Genomic DNA, 21,018 nt, shown 5'->3' on the forward strand with positions numbered 1-21,018 from the left:
TAGTAGATCTGAAGTGTCTCATTGACACAGCAGGTGTTAACATCAAGTAACAAGACATACAGGTGTGAACCACTGACGAATAGAACCAAATACAAAGAAATAAGGTAGTCCTTGAGTTACAACCACAACTGAGCCCAAGATTTATGTTACTAAGTGAAACGGGTTTGCCCCATCTTTTCTTGTGCCGCAGTTGTTAAGCGAATCACTGCCGTTGTTAAGTTAGTAACGCGGTTGTTAAGTGAATCCAGATTCCCCATTGACTGTGCTTGTCAGGTCGCAAAAGCTGATCTCAGGACACCGCATCAAATATGAACCGGTTGCCAAGCATCTGGCTTTTGATCACGTGACCATAGGTACCCTGCAACCGTCGCAAGTGTGAAAAACGGCCGTAAATCACTTTTTATGCTGTAACTTCGAGCGGTCACTGAACGAACTGCTGAAAGTCGAGGGCTATCTGTAAAGCACTTGCCCGTTGGTGTGTTAAGCCGAGGTGGCGCAGTGGTTAAATGCAGCACTGCAGGCTACTTCAACTGACTGCAGTTCAGCAGTTTGGCTGTTCAAATCCCACCAGGCTCAAGGTTGACTCAGCCTTCCATCCTTCCGAGGTGGGTAAAATGAGGACCCAGATTGTTGTTGGGGGCAATATGCTGACTCTGTAAACCGCTTAGAGAGGGCTGAAAGCCCTATGAAGCGGTATATAAGCCTAACTATTGCTTAACACAACTACAGCCCTTCAAAAAAGGCAAGCTATACTAATGTGCGGGGAGCGCACGACACGATGAATTTTACACGACCACGGAACCTCTCTCAGGGTTTTTTCAGACTGTTGGGATTTTCCGGGGCGCCGGAAGGCTCGGCGAGACCATCGGAGCTTCGGACGGAGTGCGAGGAACAAAAGACGAAGAGCCCGCGCTTCACCTGCTCTCCTTCCACGCGCTCCCCCCTCCCTCCCCCCGGCCCTCGTTCTTCTGAAGTCTTTAATTCCTCGGGGTGTGATTGGCTGTGAGGCTGGCACGCGCTAGCCCGTCCGCCCCTGCCCGCCGCTTACAGCGCCTCTCTGTGTATATGTTTGCGCGCTCTGGGAGAGCTGCCCCCTCTAGCCCCAAAACCTCAGCTCCGCTCCACTTCTCTTCTTCTCCCTGCCTCTCTGTCCCTGCTTCTCTCTCTCTCTCTCTTCGGAGGGGAAAACCTCTCTCAAGGCTCCCAGGCTCTTCCCTCAAGAAAAGCAGAAGGTGAGTGCGCTGTTCAGAGGAGGGACGGCGCGAGGGGAGAGGCGCGAGCGCGGACCCAACGAGGCGCGCGCTGCTCCTCCTTGCAACCCCTTCGAGCTGTTGCATCAGATGTCCGAGCGGCCGCCGTTTGGGAAAGCGGCGGGAAGGAGGGGGGGGGAAGGAGGTCGTGGGGCTTAAGAGGAAAAGAAGGAGGGGGGGTCCCTTTGCCCTCTCCAAGTCTCTAGCCCTCCCCCCCCCGCACCTCCACGGAGAGGGCCCTTTGGGGGAGCGCCCACTCTTCCCCCCGCCGGCCGCGGAGACTTCAAGGGACTTCGAAGAAACTTTGACCAAAAGAGCGCGTGGGGGGGTCACCAAGGGACGAGCAGTTTTGTGTGGGACTGTAAGTGTGTGCGTGTGGAGGTGCTTCTCGGCGGCGCTGGGTTCCGCGGTTGTAAGTTGGTGGGTTTGGCCGGGAAAGCCAACGCGTACAAGCGAGAGACAAACCCCTTTTAGGGGGCCTCAGCGGGGAAGAGAGGGCGCGGAGGGGTGGCTTCATGCATGCTAGCGTTCAGGACGGTGGGGGGGGGGGAGAAACCAGGGTTTCTAACCCTCTCGGCAAGCCGTTGGCTGGAAGGGCTGGGTGTTTTATTTTGGGTGATTAGTTGTTGCCACGTGGGCTCTCTCGAAATATATAGACGTATATTGTATGCAAGCACACACACACACACACACACACCCGGACAAACACACCCGGACATTCCAAGCACACATGCGAAATCGATCCCAGAACAACTTGTCGGTTACCACCCCATCTTTGAAATAAAGAAGAGAAGGTACCAGCGCAAATTATTCATTGGATTCTAGAGTAGACAAATGGATTGGACGGGAGTTTTAGTTAAAATTGAACGTTTGGATACCCGCTTAGACTCGTGGTGCGTTTTAGGGGTGGGTGAGGTGGATCCTGCTTGAAATGGCCCCAAGTTCAAAGAGAATTAAGTCGGTCAAACTTGAACATGAATTATAAGTTGCAGGGCATCTCTCTGGGGATCAGAGAAGTCTTGTTGGAGAAGGAAGACAGCAATGTTTAGCAGGGCAGGGATTGGGAATACAGTACTGTGTTGAATATGCTTTTTCCTGTCAAGTGTGTATTCAGTACATAAGATGGCCTAAACTCAGTTTATTAATATTTAGCTTTTTGAATCAAGATTCAAAAGACTAAATCTTAGAAATTACTGTTACAATAAACAGTGAATTCAAATCGCTTTAGCGCTGCCATACAGGTAGCCCTTGATTTATGGCCATAATTGGGACCCACATTTCGGTTGCTAAGCAAGTTGATTGTTAAATGAATCATGCCTGATTTTTATTACCTTTTTTTTTTGCCCTGATTGCTAAGTGAATCGCTGAAGTTGTTAAGTGAATCAAGCAGTTGTTAAACAAGTATAGCTTCCCCCATTGACTTTGCTTGTCGGAAGCTAGCTGGGAAGATCACAAATGGTGATCACATGACCTCAGTACAGTGGCAAATACATATCAGTTGCCAAGTGCCTGAATTTCAATCAAATGACTCTGGGGATGCTGGTAGAGTCCTATTAGGCACCAGGACTGACCATAGGTCTTTTTTTCAGTGCTGTTGCAACTTTGAACGGTCTCTAAATGAGTGGTTGTTAAGTCGAGGACTACCTATAATTTTAACATTACTGTGTAAAGTTGTCTGCATATCACAGATAATGGGAGGATATTTGAAAAAAATAAAATTTCCCTCTAGACAAGCTTGGCTCCTTTAAAAGGTGAAACATTGTCAGTAATTTCAATGGACTATTTGTACTGAGGCACCAAATATCTCAGGCTACCTTAAAGGGTGGATTTTGAATTCTAGATTTTGATCTAGGGAAAGAGTATTATTCTGGACAGTTTAGGGCAGTTTCCTCAACCAGGTGCCCTCTGCACTTGTTGTACTTCAGCTCCAATTGCCAGCCAGTGAAGCCAAAGGGATTTTGGAAATTTCAATGCCCACATATCTGAAAGGTGGGTTAGCAGAAAGTACAATGCCTTTGTGCATGGAATATTAGGGAATATATGCAAGATTGCAACATATATTTCCTAATAACATTCCATGTGAATTATGAAATTGTGTCATTTGCACAATGAAATCATGGTATATGTGATGTCAGCCCCACACCCCCTGATGGACAGTGATTCCACTGAAGTAATTCAATGCCTCTATTTTTTTCCCCTCATTCTATACATTTAACATCGTTCAGAGTGGTTACTCTGTTTCCTGCCTTGTGGGCATTTTAGGCTGGTTTAAAATGTATTGAAGGGTAGTAATTAATCTATATTTAGGGATGCTTTGTAGATAGGTCTTCTTTGTTGTAGGATCCATAAAGATCTTCTCTGTGTTTGATTGCACCATGTGCAGTTTAATTACTATGTAAATACTTAAAATTGATATATTGGTTACCAAAATAGGAAAGATTGAAAATGGGGAGTGTATATGTGTGTGTTTGTCTATGCCTTCACTAATTTGTGTCCAAGGGACGGGTTTGATACCTTCCAAATGCAGCAATAAAGCTGAATTTAACCATGGATAATAAGGTCAGTATATCTGTCCCGTGTCTGGTGATTGCCTTCTTTCAGTATTCATCAAATAATGGCAGATTTATTTGACATCCTCCCTCCCATCACCACAATTAATAGTGTAAACATAGAGAGTCTTTTCAATATTCTTTGCAAATAAAGTACCCGGTCATTTAAATCTATTTCCCACATTTATACGTGTCACTTTTTTACACCTTTGCTTACTTTATTAGGCAACAGTGGTTATGTTTGGAGCTCTTGCAAAGTGCAACACTTTTCAGCAGTTCATTAGTAAGTAAGATTTCAAGTGAGCCTAAAATAAAAAGAAATTGCTGCTTCTTGCTGCTGTAAGAAATCCACTAACTACTCTTTTTCCAAATCTTTCCCCAAGTCTTGTGATAGGATGATTTAGACGTGCTAAATAAATAAGCAACACTTATTTAGAAGTCTGAAAAATGTCCAGAGCTCTAAATACATAGCAGAGTTGTGCAAAGGCTGGAACACTTTTTTTGGAATCAACTTTCAAAGCCTGCACAAACTTAGGAATCTGTTGTTTTCATAAACATTTGCCAAACATGTATATATATCTTTATGCTGTTAAAAAGTCTTAACATGTAATTAGGTATATTTTTAAAAGATAAAAATTCACCATTCCACCTCCACTACTTGCTCATATCTTCTGCTTAGGTCCTACTGCAGTTAGTCCTTAATTTAGGACAGGTTGATTAGCAACTGTTTGAAGTTACAAGAGACCTGCCTGAGGCTACTTATGACTTAGATATAAAGTTCTAGTGGTTGTTCCCCTGATCATGTAACTGGACTTCAGGCACTCAGTAACCAGGTAGCAGTTGGTCTATCTATACGTTCATTTTAATATAAACTCAACCTATAAACAAAGGTTTACAAATACAAAGTGCTAGGTTCACACATTGCACTAAATCAAAGCCAAGTTAACCATTATATGATTTAGCGCAACAATGTATGAATGCAGCTAGGACTGTTTCCAGTGTAATCTTTCCAAACTCTGCAGCCATCCTACAGTCATGTGACAGCATTTTATAACAGTTTTGGTGAAATCCGCATTTCCAGGTTTTGCTGAAAATCTCCGTTTCCAGGTTTTGGTAAAATTGTGCCCATTGTTTTGATAAACAACTGCAGAATTCACTTAACGATTGCCACACAAAAAAAAGGATATAATGGACAGACTCCATAATGGTCATAAGTCAAAGACTACCTGTATAGAAGAGTGTAGTGAACCTATTCTTTCTCTCCTCTTCCTGTTTGGGTCTGTGTTCAAAGAATATATTTATTTTTAAACCAGGATGAGCTTTAGTTCCTTTGCTGGATCCAAAGGGAGAATTGCCAAGGCTCGAATTTTCCTTGGAATTAATATTGATTCACAATGTGAGAATGTGTTTCTCTGCCCTTAGTAGTCATCCGCAGAGATTACGGAAGATTACATTTGCAAACCGCTAGGAAAGATAAGTGAATCCCACTGCGGGTGTAAAGTAATCGCTGGAAGTTTTGTTCGTCTGAACCAGTTTTGGAGGACTGATGCTAGTAAGCCTTGTAGGGTAGGCAATGTGGGTTCCACCACAAAACCGCGGTCGACTAAAGAGCGCTCGACGAAACCGCGTACATGACATCATCACAGCGCGACGAAAAAAGCGCGCTGTGAGCGGTAAAGCTAAAATTAACGCGTAAACCTAAACCTAACCCCCCCAAACCTAACCCTAAACCTAACCTTTAACCTAACCCTAAACCTAACCCTAAACCTAACCCTTAACCTAACGCTAAACCTAACACTAACCCTTAACCTAACCCTAAACCTAACCCTAACGCTAACCCTAACGCTTAACGTAACCCTTAACCTAACCCTAAACCTAAACCTAACCCTTACCTTTACGTGAATTGGCTTGCTTTAAAAGCGCTTTTTAAAGCGCCCTTTTTTCTCCGCGGTCCTTTTTGTCGCGCTGCTGATGACGTCAGGTACGCGCTTTAATCGGGCGCGCTTTAGTGGACCGTGGTTTTGTCGTGCCACGGGCAATGTGAACATTGTAGCTGAGGGGCTTAGGTCTTTTTAACTCATATGCGATGGAAAATTTGAGTCATCAAATGATGTGTAAATAGCCCTGAGATGTTATATAGACTTGGAAGCATTTTTCCTAATTTTATTTTGGGCTTGGTTTCAGCACTGAAGATACCCTGGGAGGGCTGAGCAGTTGAGCTGCATCAGAATTGCTGCCAGGGTCTTTCAGGGTCAAGCTGCATTCCTGCTCCTTTCAACAAACAGAGATCAACCTGGGACCAAATAGAAACTGCTTAGGGCTCAGTTACTCTCCCAAACCTTGGCCAGTACCGTAGGTTGATTTCATTCATATATCAAGCCCTGTCATCTTCTGGCCTTTGCAGTTTTTTTCCATTGGCCTGGAGTACACAGCAACCATCCCATGTCTAGACAGTAATGCTCATTTCTTCTCTTGCAAATGGGGAGAGGGGCTTTCCAGCTAATCCAGGAAGCGAGATACAGCTCACAAGAAAAATTTTATCCTGCAACCTCAGAAAGGGAGTGGCTGCAGAGCATATGCCTTTTTTTTCCAGTTTCCATGCTCGGCACTTGCAGTTTTAAGTTGGGGAAGGCGCATATTTGTCTGGTTGTCCTCATATGCCTACAGTTGCGTGGGGGAGAACGGAAGAATGAATGCATATGGATACAGCTGGAAGCAATTTCAGCACTTTTTCCACCCTAAGCAAGACCGACAAGAATAGCTGCAGTTGTCTTTGGGCATGGCCTGGCTGATGCTAATTTTTGTCAGCATCTGGATTCTGGAGAAAAGAACGTGGGGGTTGGGGTGGGTCAAGAAATAAGACTCTGCCTTTGGAAGATCCCTTAAACAGCATATCTGAAAAAAAAATGCTGGTTTTACATCTTGCTCTTCTTCCTGCCGATTGATGGTTGTCCTTAGGATGGCGTGTGTTTTTTTTTTGTTTAAAGTGGATGCGCACTGAACATGTGTGTGCTGCCGCGTATTGCTCCTCCCAGTGTTGCCATCTAATATGAAGGTAGCACATGGAGCTTATTTCAAAGTATCTATGCATTGGAGTGGGGAAATTGGCAATCTTTTCAGGGGAGACACTTGCTTTAGTGGATGATGGCTGTGGACCTTTTAAATCGTCTTCTGGCTCCCAATTTAATTGTGCCTTTAGCGCTACCCACAGCATGGAAAGACTCTCACAACCATAGATACCAGGTGAGTCTTCTACCGAAGTCTTTCTGATCTAGGAGGATGTATTGAAAAGACCTTCTCACACAGAGAGCCGCTCATCGTAGGTTGGGTTTCAGGTAGTCCTCGACTTACGACCACAATTGACCTCAAATTTTCTGTTGCTAAGTGAATCATTTGTTAAGTGAATTTTGCCCCATTTTACAGCCGTTCTTGTCACAGTTGTTAAGTGAATGATTACAGTTGTTAAGTTAGTAACATGGTTGCTAAGTGAATCTGGCTTCCCCATTGACTTTGCTTCTCAGAAGGTTGCAAAAGATGATTTATAACCTATGACACTGCAACCGTCATAAATATGAGTCATTTGCCAAGTGTCTGAATTTTGATCAGGTGACTATGGGAATGCAGCAAGGGCCATAAGTATGAAAAATGATCATAAGTCACTTTTTTCAGTGATGTTGTAACTTTGAATGGTCACTGCTGTATGTCAAGGACTACCAATATACTATTTGCTAGTTGGTGAAAGCCACTAGGTGACAGGTTCTAATCCAACCCAGGGGATAGCTTATCTAGTTTCTTTGGTCCCCATTTTCTTCACACTTACAAGAACCATCCCCATAGAGAAGCTATGGGACTTCATGAATACCTCTGTTGGAACCAGGCAATCTGATAAGAATTGCCTGATTCCTGTACACAATGTACATTGATTTGGAAAGAGGGAAGGACAAACGAAGTCTGTTAAAGTCTTTTTGAGAAGTGACTGAAGAAAGAGACATACCTTACTTCTGGATGTACAAAAGAGATATTTTAAAGTTCCCGAAAGTTTCTTGGGAGAAAGAAAAAGATGAACAGAAATCAAGTTCTGGAACTTTATTTGAAGGGGTTAAAAATCAAAATTATTCAATTCAGAATGAATATGTGATTGGCTTATTCATTCAAGTTCAACATTGATTAATTGTATCTGGTATTCCTTATTCAACTTCTGTTGATAAGGAACAATGATAACAGTTTTGGATTTTGCTTTTAGTTTAGAGATAAGAGTTATGGGGAAAAAGGGAGTATACGTTGTATTAAGAAATGGTGATAAACTAGTAAAATTGTTTACGTTTGCTGGGATGAAGAGGGAAACTCCTTCTCTCCTTCCTTTTTCTTTCCTTTTTTCATTCTGTTTTTCTTTTTATATTTTTTTGTAGTCGCTATTAGTTTTTATTCTATTTGTAATGTTTAATAAAATTATTTGGAAGAAAGATTTGGAAAGAGGAGTGGGTGGCAGGCCTCAATTGCATCACTAATATTTGTAATAGGAGGGGCAGAAAGACCTTAGTATCCCTATTAACGCTGAGATCCTACATGCATGAGACAGCAGCAATCAGTTCTTGCTAGTTTAAGTCCATAGTCCTCTGATTTTGGCATTTCATTATCAATTTCAGTATTTAGGTTAGATGTTTTCTTTGGTAGATTAAACAAACTCAAATTTAGGAAGCAAATTTGGACATATTTTCCTGGGAGTAAACCTTGTTGAAACTCTATGAGATTTAGTTCCAAGCAAATATTGGTAAGATTTATTTTTAAATTGTTAACATCTTTTAGGTAATGGAGCTGAATATGATGACTATATCTTCCCTGGCTAAATTAAGACTTTACTTGTTGACAAGCTTATACTTCTTTACCCTCTACAGAAACACACCCATATTTCTATGAAGTTTTTCATTAAGCAGATATTCATGAATTCGGTCAGTAAATACAGCAATTATTTAAGCAGCTGGTTTGGAAGTGAACCATTTTATGCCCTGCAAAGGAAAGTAGAGCTGAGAAAACGAATCTTATTTGTTTGTGTAGCTTAAGAGGTTTTGGTGGAACTGGTTGAGACAAAATGCAAACATACACTTTGATTTGTTTTTGACAATGAAAGAGAGTATTTTTATATCATTTTGTTTTGGTTTAGTAAGCATTTGCTATACAATCATTTCCTGGCTTCCTTTGAAGTAAGCACTGGACTTAACACAATGCAATTTTAGTGCTGGGCACAATTTTCTGGAACCAATGGGTGCAAAGGGGTTTACCTCAGAATAAGAATGCAATGGTTGTGCTGTTAGTCAATCCACATATCAGTAGCAGACAATTCTTTATATTTTAGCATTTGTTATTGGAAAGTATCCAGGCCCTTTTCGGATTTCAGGGATTTTGTTAATCACTTGACTTAACAGCTAGGTTTGAGCTACTCTTGTGCGATCCCCAGACATATACAAAGTCACATCAGATCTGATATTTGGAGGAGGTACTAGAAATCGGAATCTACCCCGATTTTCTACAATATTGGATTTTATCTTGCTCAAGACTCAAATGTCTTATTACCCTAAATTACACAGATTCAAAATTCTCACACTTTCCTGGCCCTGTTTAGCTTGGGTCCCTATACAGAGTGAAATAATTCATATAAAATAAACAGATTTTTATAATAATAGTGTTTTAATTTGTAGAAGTATAATGATGTCATTGCTAATATTATATTGTAATTAGTGTTGAATGGTGGGGCCCTGCTTCAGCTTGAAATCCACCAGGTGGATTAGTCTCAATCATTTTTCTCAGCACAGTCTACTTCACACTTTTGTGTAAATAAAAGAAAGGTGACACCCCCACTCCACAAACACACTTGGAGCTCCTCAGAGGAATGATGGAATATAAACTAAATCTCTTATATTCTATGACTTTACATGATAATACCACCTCAACATTTTGAAGCATAAAACCTGGAGAACGTATGGCTTTCCAAATGTTGATGAGCTCACAGCAACTTGTAGCAACCTATGTGTAAACCCATGTCAGCTGTACAAGCTAGGAACTGTAATTCAACAATATTTGAAGTCTTTTGTTTCCTGTACCTGATTCTCCTTTTACACATGTTTATTGCTATCTACAGTTATAAAATAGAAAGACAGAATAATTAAAAAAATGGCTTCTCTTCAATAAGAGATACTTCAGTTGATTTCATAAAATTGGCTCTTGGGCAAAAGAGAAAAGACTACGCTCCATGCAATGACCATCCATTTTCTGTAAAACAAAGTCTAGGAGTGAATATGGGATAGCTCCTTAGTTATAACTAACACAAACCCAGTGCCCTTCAGATGTGTTTAAGATATATGGTAACTGATCAAGGCAGACAAGACAGTAGACTGAATGAAGGAAAATAGCCTATAACCAGATGTAAATCATCTTTTATATTACTTTGCTGCAATTCTGTGTGTATTTCTTGAAACATCCATCTAATGTTCACATACTAACTTCTTCGAGCTTATTCCAAAACAATTTGCTTTGTCCCACTCAAATTATTGAGCAAAGAATGGGTTGTATTAAAACTGCTATACATTCTTTCTGCCGCCTGCACCTTCCTGCCTTTTTTGTAATGATTCACCTGGTTGCATTAGTTATTGTGAGCATGTTTTCAAGTATTTCCCCAGTCTTTGTGTACATCCAGGTCCAATTCTAGGTGCTGGTTGTCACCTTGGGCCAGGTTATTTGACGGACTATTTTTGCTTGTCACATCTACATGACCCACCAGAGCAGGGAGGCAAGGCATGCTATAGTCTTCTCTCTTAAGGAGGTCCATCTAGTACATGGGTGTCAAACTCACTGTGTCACATTGCCATCATATGACGTATCGTGATGTTTTTTCCCTTCGCGGAGCTGTGGTTTGCGTGGCCTACGTGTAAAACTCACCTGGCCTGTGGGCTGCCAGTTTGACACCCCTGATCTAATAGGATCAAGAAGGGCTTTCACTGTGATAACTCCCTTCCTGTGGAACATCATCCCCACAGAGATTGGCCCCCATTCTGGCTCTTCCACAAGACCCTGAAAGCCTGGTTTTGCCAATGGGCCTGGGGACCCCAGAGTAGAACGGAGCCCATAAAATGGCCTATTTCATTGATTGAATGTTGTTGCCACCGGAGTGGGAGGTTACATAATACATAAATCAATCTCCTTTTGTCAGTAGAACTTCAGAACCAGAAATGCTTTTCACTTGCTCCAACCTCTGCTGAGTCCTCCTGTTGTGATTGTTTGTATTTTGTATCATAGGAAGAAGCCCGCTTACGATAGTACAAACTTGGTGATCCAATCTGCTGCAACAGTGAAAGAAACAACATACTTGTTGTAACAGGATCCTTCGGGTATCAAAGTCAGATTGTTGTGAGAAAGAACTCATTCTAAAGATTAGTGGTCTGGACATTATCTGCTAAAAGGTTTGTGGTTACTTTGCACACCCATTTCCCTTCTGCAGACTTAGTGTCATCATACTCACATTTAGCAATAGTTGTTTCTTAATGTTCTTTTTTTAAAAATTCTGAATATTCTACTAAGAAAATGAAAAGTAGAGCTTGCTGCAAAATGTGCATTGATAGTTTGAATTGTAGCGTCTGAAGAAACTTATTGATGATTAAAATTCTGGGCATGGACAGGAAGTCTCGGGGTCATATTCCCACTTGATTCTGAAAGAATATAACTGTTGTAGCCATTAGCCTGATAGAAGGATGAAGAAATTAAACCTGTTACTTATTCAGGTCAGGAACTATAGACCGTCTGACTTCTGCCCGTTCTTCTCCCTACATTTCCCTCAATTTTGCAACCCCTAAATAGATTAGACAATAAGCTCCCCTTCATTTTACTTGTCTGAATAGGCCAGTTTCTGTCTTCAGAAGTCCTAGTTGCAAGATCTTAAAAAATTGCTATGTTTTTTCTTACTTCTGTATTGTACTGTTCAGAGATAACATAATTATATTTTCCGTGTATCTCATTCCAGTTTTGCTGTATTTGTGGATAATATGCAACAGATAAATAAATAAAAGTGACTTTGAGGTAAATTACCTGAAATGCACTCAGTGGTTAGAAATGTCATCTTTGGGAGGACATTTCAGAAATTTGATACCAGTTGTTTAATTGTTCAAAAGTCATGATTGTGCCCAAGGCTGCTGTGAGGGAGGAGGTTCCTATCCGTGCCCAATCATTGCTCTCCTATTATTAGTTAAAAGTAGAATTGTAACTAAATTTCCACACTGGCAGGAATTTTGTTTGTTCTGAACAATGTTCAGAACATTTCTAACTTTTTTTTTTCATTATTAAAAACTATTTCAGTTTGGTCTGGAGAGGTCATTTGAAATTTGCCATACATTTATTTTACCCGTTCTGTTGAGTTTCAGTGCATGTACCAATATAGTTATTTGAAACACATTTTTTGTCATAATTTTGTAAGTATGCTTACGTATGTCTTCTTAAGGAATTTGGCTGAGATCAGTGAGAAAGACCCATGATTTTCTTGATCTTTTTATTTTTGCCCTGTTAATTCTTCTTATATATGTTTTGCAATTTGATCCTCATTTACTTTTTTTTTACTGCATATGACATATTTCAGTTTCTCTTCAGATCATATAAGTCATTCAGCTGTATGATTATGCTTCTCTACATTATTATTGCTCATGTTGGATACTTTTGTATTCAATTTACAGTATTTTGTAATCCGTTTATTTTTTTATTTTGCCTTGTTATCACACAAATTCCCCATTGCCACTGCATTCAATTGACTTCTGTATTTCTCCTGAAGCACCCCAACTCTCACTTTCATATGGCAAAGTAGCAGAAGCATGTTTTTTTATACAGTAAATAAAGCAAATTTTGATTCTTAAACATTAATTTCCCATATATCTCAAGTTACTTTTCTACTAGTACTGTACATCTTAACATTTCTCTATCCATTTCCCCCTGACCCGACAAATGCGCGCCCACAAAACCGCGCCAACAAAACCACGCCCACAAAAAGCGTGCCATCCACAAACAACATAATGGGATGCGAAAACAACATTTTAGGGTTAGGGTTAGGGTTAGGGTTATAATGTTGTTTTCGCATCCCACTATGTTGTTTGTGGATTGCACGCTTTTTGTGGATGCGGTTTTGTCGGCGCGGTTTTGTCGGCGCGCATTTGTCAGTGAACCCATTTCCCATGTTTCGTGAACATTCTATCAGTATACATCTATTTGTTGTAATTTATCATTTTGTATAATTGTTCACATTTGTCACTCTGTCAAACATAGCTACCACGGTTTTTATAATACATTTTTTTAAAAGATCCATACTCTGTACTGCATCATACAATCTGGATACTCCTTGTAAATAATTCAGATTCTCAACCAACCCAAGGGCAAAAAATTGGGAAGAGAAGAAAATGGAAGTGTTTTGTGTGTGTGTGTGTGCATGCGTGTGCGTATGAAACAAAAGGAAATAATCTTTCTGGCCCTGCTGCTAGCAGCTATTGGGTAAAACCATTTTTGGTTGATTTCATCTTTCGGTTTTCTTGAGGGATTGGGACCACAGGCTAAATAAAAGATTTTCCCACGGTCCAAAAAAGAAGCCTTTATTGCTTGCAAATCAAGATGATATTTCAGACCTCGAAATGGGATGAAGGCTGTGGGGGTGGCAGTGCTGTGCTGTGGTGAAATGACACACTAGTCATGTTTGGCTGTTGATTAAGAGTGCCGAGTTGTGTAAACAACGAGTCTGTCCTTTGTGGATGGGCTAGAGATGTATTTAATTTCAATCTAATTCATTAGTACTTAGAAAAGGACTGACATATTTCCCTTGCGGTAAGATCTGAACTCACAGTTTGCTTAATTATGGGTTATTAAAGAAGACATGATTGGCTGCATTCACTCACAGTAAGCTACAGGTTTGCAGACTATACTATTGTTGCAAGCAGGGTTTAGACAACCTTTGATCAAGAACAAAATCATGTTAAGGCTCTGTGCGTTATGTAAATCTGCTATTATCATTATTAACGGCAATTAATATAAATCATAATGTTTAAAAATCTTTGGCAAAACGCTTGAAAACTTTAGGTCAAGGGAAGCCTCATGCAAAATGCTATTAAACTAGAAACCACTCTGAACACAATTGAACGTAAGTAAGTAAACATATTAAAATAGCACCACCAGTCATGGCTATGCTCATGGCTTGTTCATCAATAGGAAGGTTTAAAGAAGTCCACACACCAGTAGCCCACTTGTGTTCCATTTCTGTGGCTGAAGAATGGATGATTAGTTTTTATATTTCATAGTGCAGAAAGGAAATACCATAAAGCCCAGCTATAGCTAATATTAAATTCTTGATTTTTCTTTCCCAGCCTCTTTTTTTTCCCTCTCCTTCCCACCCCTTTTACTTTAGGAGTGTCCTGGGAACAGGTTTTTGTGGGTTGCATGCATTTTCATAGTCAACCACATCAGGCCAGCTTTTCCTTTCGCCCAGGCTCCAACTCCTGTGTTTGCATCCTAGGTGTGTTTCTGGCATAGGATTTCCTAAACTGTGAGGTACACCTCCCTTGGGGAGGTGCAGGCAGAATCCAGGGGAGAGGTAAAAGTCCCTTTAGTTCTATTGTTACAATAAATCCAACTTTCCTATAGTGTCACTGTATTGCTTTCATGGTTCCTTTGTGTTCTTTTTCCATATGTGGATGGCTGGGTGTGTATGTTAAGATTAAAAGGAGGGGTGATGGCAGAAAGTTTAGGAACCCCTGACCTGAAATCATAAGTGGCATGACCAAATGGAAACACCAGGCCAAAGCTGGGACACCAGTCCGCTGTGTTTGCAAGACAATTACCCTTGGTTACTTAACCATGGTTAACCCATCGCCTGGGTTAAGGAATGATTAACCCAACACACTGAACAACAAACTAATCAAAAGGGCTAATTTCACATAGTTCATTGAGCCTCAAATCAGCCACCCTTTGTTTTGGAAAGAACATGCCACTGGACCGTAAACTTTACGCAGCTTTCACATTCGCCCCCTTTCATGCCATAGTAGGGTTGCAGTGTTGGGCAAGTTGGCTGGAATGGCTGTAGTTTCACAATATTTAGAGGGCACGGGTTCTCAACAGTTGCTGTTTTGTACCTCCCACAAGCTGAAAGAAGAACTGAGGAATCCAGTCACAGTTATTACTCCCAGCGTGGTGGGGCCCCTGGGCTCATCCCACCAGAATAGAAAGTTCTTGTTCTATGTTTTCTGTGGGAATATATCTCCAAGGGAAGGATGCGGTTAAAGATCAAGGCACCAATCAGACATCCCCATTTGCATTTTTGCCCCACCCAGCCTCAGAGCTTTTCCCAGGTGGCATAGTTAACCCTTGGGTTCCTGGGCCCCAGAGGCAGGTGTGCCTCTCTCTATTTTCTGCACCTGGGACTATTCCCATTAGCGTTGGTGGGAGTTCTCTTCCAGACAGCTAGAAGTTGGGAGGGATTAATTGGGTTACTGTGGAATGGGATGAAAGTTAAAGGTCTCATTTACCCGACACCTCTGGTTTGGGTAGTCATATGAAAATGTAAATGTGCATTTAACATTATATACTTGATCAAGGATTGAGTAATTTGGCCTTCCCCATTCCCTCAGGATTTTTCTTTTGTTAAATTTATAGTGTGGTGCAGGTTAGAAACCTAAGTGGCCTTCCCAAAAATATTCCACTGCAGAGAGGCCTGTTGCTATCTTCAGTTTAAGGGGATTCGCAATCTGAGGCTTCGGTACAATTTTCCTAGCAGACATACAACACAGGTTGTTGTTTTTTTATTTTCTGAACTGGGTAAAATCTTTAATGCTTGACTTCAGCTTGTAATGTAACTAAGAGACCTAAGAAGCATACTGCTGGATAGGATGGTGGTGGGAACAATGCAGCCTTTTATGTTAATTAGCTTTATGATGGAGAATGTCTTATTGTACAAAGCCTGCTTATTCAGATCTGCCTGTCTCACATTTTTGCATCCTAAATAGGGGTTAAAATATCACCATCTTCTTCAAGCATCCCTTTTGCTTCAGCTTTTGGTCAGACTGCCTGAATTAAATCCCAACATCAGTTTCTTCAGATTACTGCCCTCCAATCGAATTTTGGACTACAACTTTCATCAGGAGTTTGATTCCCACCACTTCTGCCTTAAATTATTATATAGAAACCACTCACTCACTGACTATAGGAGTTAGTGCCCATTATGTCCCGGAAACTGTTCATTGAGCTCAAGGCCTTAAAAGGGCAAAATATTATAGTGGTCAAATACAGACAAAACAACCCCCCCCCCTTCCAAAAACTTTGACAAATATAAAGTCTAAATCAAAATTTGTAAATTGGCTGTTTCAGAAGCCTAATTGCAGTGACTCTAGGAGTCAGGAAGTGTGGGTGGTGGTCCAGGATATGTGTGCATTGTATCCCCAACATATTCAGAGAGCACCAGGTTGAGAAAAAGTAAAAGAGTCTGGATGAAATAATCTCGCGTCTAACCACTTCTGAATAAGAAGGTAGCTCTGCAAATTTGGGGATCATTTTATCTGTGCATTTAGAACTTTCTTTCCTGGATATGGCTGGGTCAATGATACTTCAGTAAATCTATGGTATGAATACAACCGCTGTATTCATTATACATGCTACTATGTCTTTTGCCCCCCCCTCCCAAAGATTTCCCTTCCTCTCCCCCCCCCCCCCAGTCTTCAGACAAAACTACAAGAAAAGACATCTTCTCTCAAGCCAGAATCTTTGAGAAAGTGGCTATGGGTTTTAGTGCATTTTTTCTTACCTTAGACTATAATGGTTATTGTTAGGGGAGGAGGGCTCATAGAGCAGTTGGTACACCACCCAGTACATGAGTACGTGCCATGTTCCTTGGCAGTAGCATGCAGATGTGTGTGAAAATGCTTAGGGAAGCAGCCTGCCAACTTGTGCTTAAAGGTGTGGATGGGAGAGGGAACAGGCTAACATCCTTCTTCACCTACCCTCTGTCAGGACAGACTCTCCCCCAGGCATGGGGTTGGAATTGCTGTATGTTTCTTGGCGTGCCTTTTCATTAGAGTGGCAAAACTATTCTGGCAGTGCCTCCCTTCCCCTCCCCCCCCATCCACACCCTTCCTGCAGCTGGGAGCAGAATATTTGGATTCTCAGTACTACCTAATTCCAGCCCCTCTCCCCACCCCCTTGGTATTATTGAATGCTGCTTGTTGAAGTCTTCTCCATGTCCTCAGGTATCCTGCTGAAACAAGTGTATTGCTGTTGCTGGCGGTTTCCTGAAGGCATTACCCACATCCGTGTGCAAACATCCCACTGACTGCGAAGATGGAACTGCAAAAAATGGGAAGCGAGAATGGCACTGAAAGATTCAATGGTACCATACCTGACAGTGACAAAGCAGCTGTCTTGGAGGATGGGTGAGTCTTTAGTAGGAACGACAGAGTAATTGGTTGGGAATACGCCCTCCGTGGTGTAACGGTTAAAGATGTTAGATTGGGACCAGGCGACCAAGTTTTCACTTGACTGTGAAACTGTCCGTCTGAATTCAGACCAATCATATTCGCTCAACCCTGCCTACCTCACACTCAGGGGGCTAGAATAAGGGGGAGGCTCCGTATCAGAGGTGGTATTGAGCAGGTTCTGACCAGTTCTGGAGAACCGGTAGCGGAAATTTTGAGTAGTTTGGAGAACCGGTAAGTACCACCTCTGACTGGCCCCGCTCCCATATATTCTCTGCCTCCCGAGTCCCAGCTGAATGGGAGGGAATGGGGATTTTGCAGTATCCTTCCCTGCCACGCCCACTAAACCAAGCCACGCCCACCAAGCCACGCCCACAGAACAGGTAGTTAAAAAAATTGAATCCCACCACTGCTCTGTATATATACCACATTGAGCTCCCAGTGAAAAGGTGAGATATTAATGCAACAAATATATGTACGGGGAGTCCTCGTTTCACTATAATGATTGGGCCTGTCGGTTCCATTGCTAAGTGATGGCATCATAAAATGCAGCATCATGTCACTGTGCCAACTTACAGTGGCAGTTGTGGCAGTCCCAGTTGTTTGAATCCAGCATGGTTCCATCTCCCACAGACAGATGATCACCATTTGTGTGACCTCTGGTTGGCTTCCCCTTTGACTTTGCTTTTCAGAAACCAGCGGTGAAGCTCACAATTAACCATGGGATGCTGTGACATAATTGTGAGTTGGCTGCCAAGGGTCCAAGCTGTGATCACATGGCTTTGGGGACACTGCAACAAATGCAACAACGAGGACCTCAATCAGTGCTTTCATAACTAGCTGCTACACGAGTGGTTGCGTAATAAAAACGAACCAAATTTACAACTTTGCAAGTTTTGCAAACTGAAGCATGCATCTATATTCCTATAGTATCTGCACATTGCAGAAGAGGGTCATGACTTAGAAATACAGCCCAAAAGGCAAAGATTGTTGCAAGGAAAGATGAGCAGTTTACATGTGAAAGGGGAACAACAAGAAACCACATAAAATGTTAATTATAATTAATACACCCAATACTTCTGGAATTTATATCTGTATATTAGGAAAATTTATTTAAAATGAGAATTTTAGGAGAAATAATACTTGTTTATATACTTTCATGCAGCCTTCAAAACAAATACAAATAGGTATAGAAATGGAAGAGAAAAGAGAGAGGGAAATTGACAATTTATATATTTTTAGTTTGGAAGTTATGAAGAAGGTTGGGCATGCAGAATTGGGCAGCATGTGAGAAAGATGGAAATTAACTGAGTAAGCAGAATCAAAGCCAGTAAAGCAGGAATTCAGGTTAGGCAAAGAGACACCAGAGCAGTTCCCTCACACGGGGAAAAATATTTCTGTAACATAAAAAACCCCTGGAGGCAATATAGAAAGATGCAGATTGAGAAGCAACTACTTCTAGTGGCAAAATTAATACACAGATCATCAGTCTGTCCTCCAAAGTGTTAGAAACCACTCTGCCAGCAGCAAACAAATAAACACGTTTCTTAGTTGCATGTTCTGTCAAGCTTCCAATTCAGGACTTTTTCCCCCTGTTTTTTTTTATTTTCAATGAAACTACCCAGAACTACCCAGTTTTCACCCAGATGGTGAAGATGTGTCTTAGAAATAATATTAGAGTTCATTAGCTTGATCAGGCGCTCTCACGTGTTCTTTCTTTGCACTGGCTTCAGGGAGCACCATTTTTGCATAATCAACTTCATTAGCAAGGGTACCAAATTTCCAGTTGTTAATTAGGTCCAGAAATTAATCTCTGCCCCCAGAGATCCAGGCCCTATCCATTCTCATGGCCTTTTGCAAAGCCATTAAAACCTGGCTTTTCCGGCAGGCTTGGGGGCTGTTGACCCCTTGATGGAGGTCCAGCTCCATCTGATTGGGTGTCTGTTGTGTTCCTTTTTAACTTTGTTGTGTCCCATTGTTTTTAATAATCCTTTTAAATTCTTTTTTTCATTTCTGTAAGCCGCCCGGACTCCTCCGGGATTGGGCGGCATAGAAATTCAATAAATGAATGAATGAATGAATGGCAGGTATACATCTGAAAAACTTTTCCATGCTCCAGATTTGGCACTGGACCACTAAATCAGTGTTTCTCAACCTTGGCAACTTGAAGATGTCCGGACTTCAACTCCCAGAATTCCCCAGCCAGCGAATGCTGGCTGGGGAATTCTGGGAGTTGAAGTCCGGACATCTTCAAGTTGCCAAGGTTGAGAAACACTGCACTAAATGACAAGTGTAAGTAACCATAGAGAGCCTGATCTCAGGTTGGATATATGGAAATGTCATTAAAGATCAAAGCCCAACAAAACCAGAACACAGGACCAGAAAATAAAAGACCAGAACAAGTCCTCTCTAGCATCCAACACCCAGACATGCAGGTATTAATACCAGATACAATCAAGCAGGATAATTGTTACAACTCGTCATAGTAATTATCTCCAAGTATTTGAAGCAAAAGCAAAACATAGTAGTAATTTATTTGATTAATATTAATGCACTGGCTCCATTTTATAGTTACGTCAGAATTTGGCAAGAGAGTAACGATTGCCAAATCTATATATTTTTAAATTAACACATTTATTTTATTAGAGCAACCAGACAATATGTAAATCACATTATAGTAGTTCAATACTTATGCTAAGTACAATAACACATGATGGTTTCATCTACTTCGTTTCCTCTCTTTTCATTCCTTTCCACCACCTCTTTAAGATTCAAGACACTTGAATTGGAACACAGCACGACCTGTTTAGCTTGAGCCATTGATTTGTGATGCTTAACAGGTACAGTTCTGGTTTCGGACTCCACTGACCTTTCCTACTTTCCCTTCCATTTCAGGTATGAGGAAGAGGAACGTATTTCAGCAGAACAAGATGGCTTCTTGCCTAACGCTGCCAGCAAGAAATTCAGCCAATTCACTGATGTAGGTGATGATGTCGGTCAGATATCGCTAAGCTGCATGGAGTTGTGACGGAAGGCTTAATGCTTATTTGTACTAATAAAGGAGAATAATTGTAGCTCAGTCCTTGGGTTCCACCACAAAACCGCGGACGACAAAATCGCGGTCGACGAAAGCGCGTATGTGACGTCATCACAGCGCGACGAAAAAGATCGAAAAATGTAAAAATAAAGCGAAAACCTTACCCTAACCCCCCCAAACCTAACCCTAAACCTAACCCTTAACCTAACCCTAAACCTAACCCTTAACATGACGAAAAACCTAACGCTAATCCTTAACCTAACGCTAAATGTAACGCTAACGCTCTAAACGTAACCCTAACCCTTAACCTAACCCTAACCCTAACCCTTAACCTAACCCTTACCTTTATGTGAATCGGCTTGCTGTAATTTAATTTTTATTTCAATTTTTCGATCTTTTTCGTCGCGTTGTGATGACGTCACATACGCGATTTCGTCGACCGCGCTTTTGTGGAACGCGGTTTTGACGGGTCACGCAGTCCTTGGTGCCCTCTGAGCTTGGTTTTTTTTTTCTTGTAGATGTTTCATTACCCAAACTAGGTAATATCATCAGTGCTACTACTAGCATCGATGAGCTCAGCAAACACCAAGGACCCATCTTTTTATATGTGCAACATGACGTTGCATGCACACATACTGCACAAAAGGGCAGAACTTGCAGTAGGATGACATAACATTACTTCCATCATGAAAACAACCAGCTCC

At 41.4% G+C, this 21,018-nt stretch overlaps 1 protein-coding gene across 2 annotated transcripts in view; it reads left to right on the top strand.

Annotated features, from left to right (window-relative positions):
* The first annotated feature begins 1,070 nt into the window (after positions 1 to 1,070).
* Positions 1,071 to 21,018, top strand: part of SLC38A5 (solute carrier family 38 member 5) — a 41,324-nt gene continuing 21,376 nt past the window's right edge. The window contains exons 1-4 of one of the 2 annotated variants that reach the window (XM_032212052.1): positions 1,071 to 1,232; positions 11,090 to 11,253; positions 17,053 to 17,235; positions 20,173 to 20,257. In XM_032212052.1, the coding sequence (XP_032067943.1) occupies positions 17,144 to 17,235; positions 20,173 to 20,257 (177 nt within the window). In that variant the 5' untranslated portion in view covers positions 1,071 to 1,232; positions 11,090 to 11,253; positions 17,053 to 17,143. The remainder of the gene's footprint in view (positions 1,233 to 11,089; positions 11,254 to 17,052; positions 17,236 to 20,172; positions 20,258 to 21,018) is intronic. The other variant, XM_032212053.1, reaches the window with a different exon arrangement.

This window comes from Thamnophis elegans, chromosome 2 (genome assembly GCF_009769535.1).
Source record: "Thamnophis elegans isolate rThaEle1 chromosome 2, rThaEle1.pri, whole genome shotgun sequence".
Taxonomy (NCBI): Eukaryota; Metazoa; Chordata; class Lepidosauria; order Squamata; family Colubridae; genus Thamnophis; species Thamnophis elegans.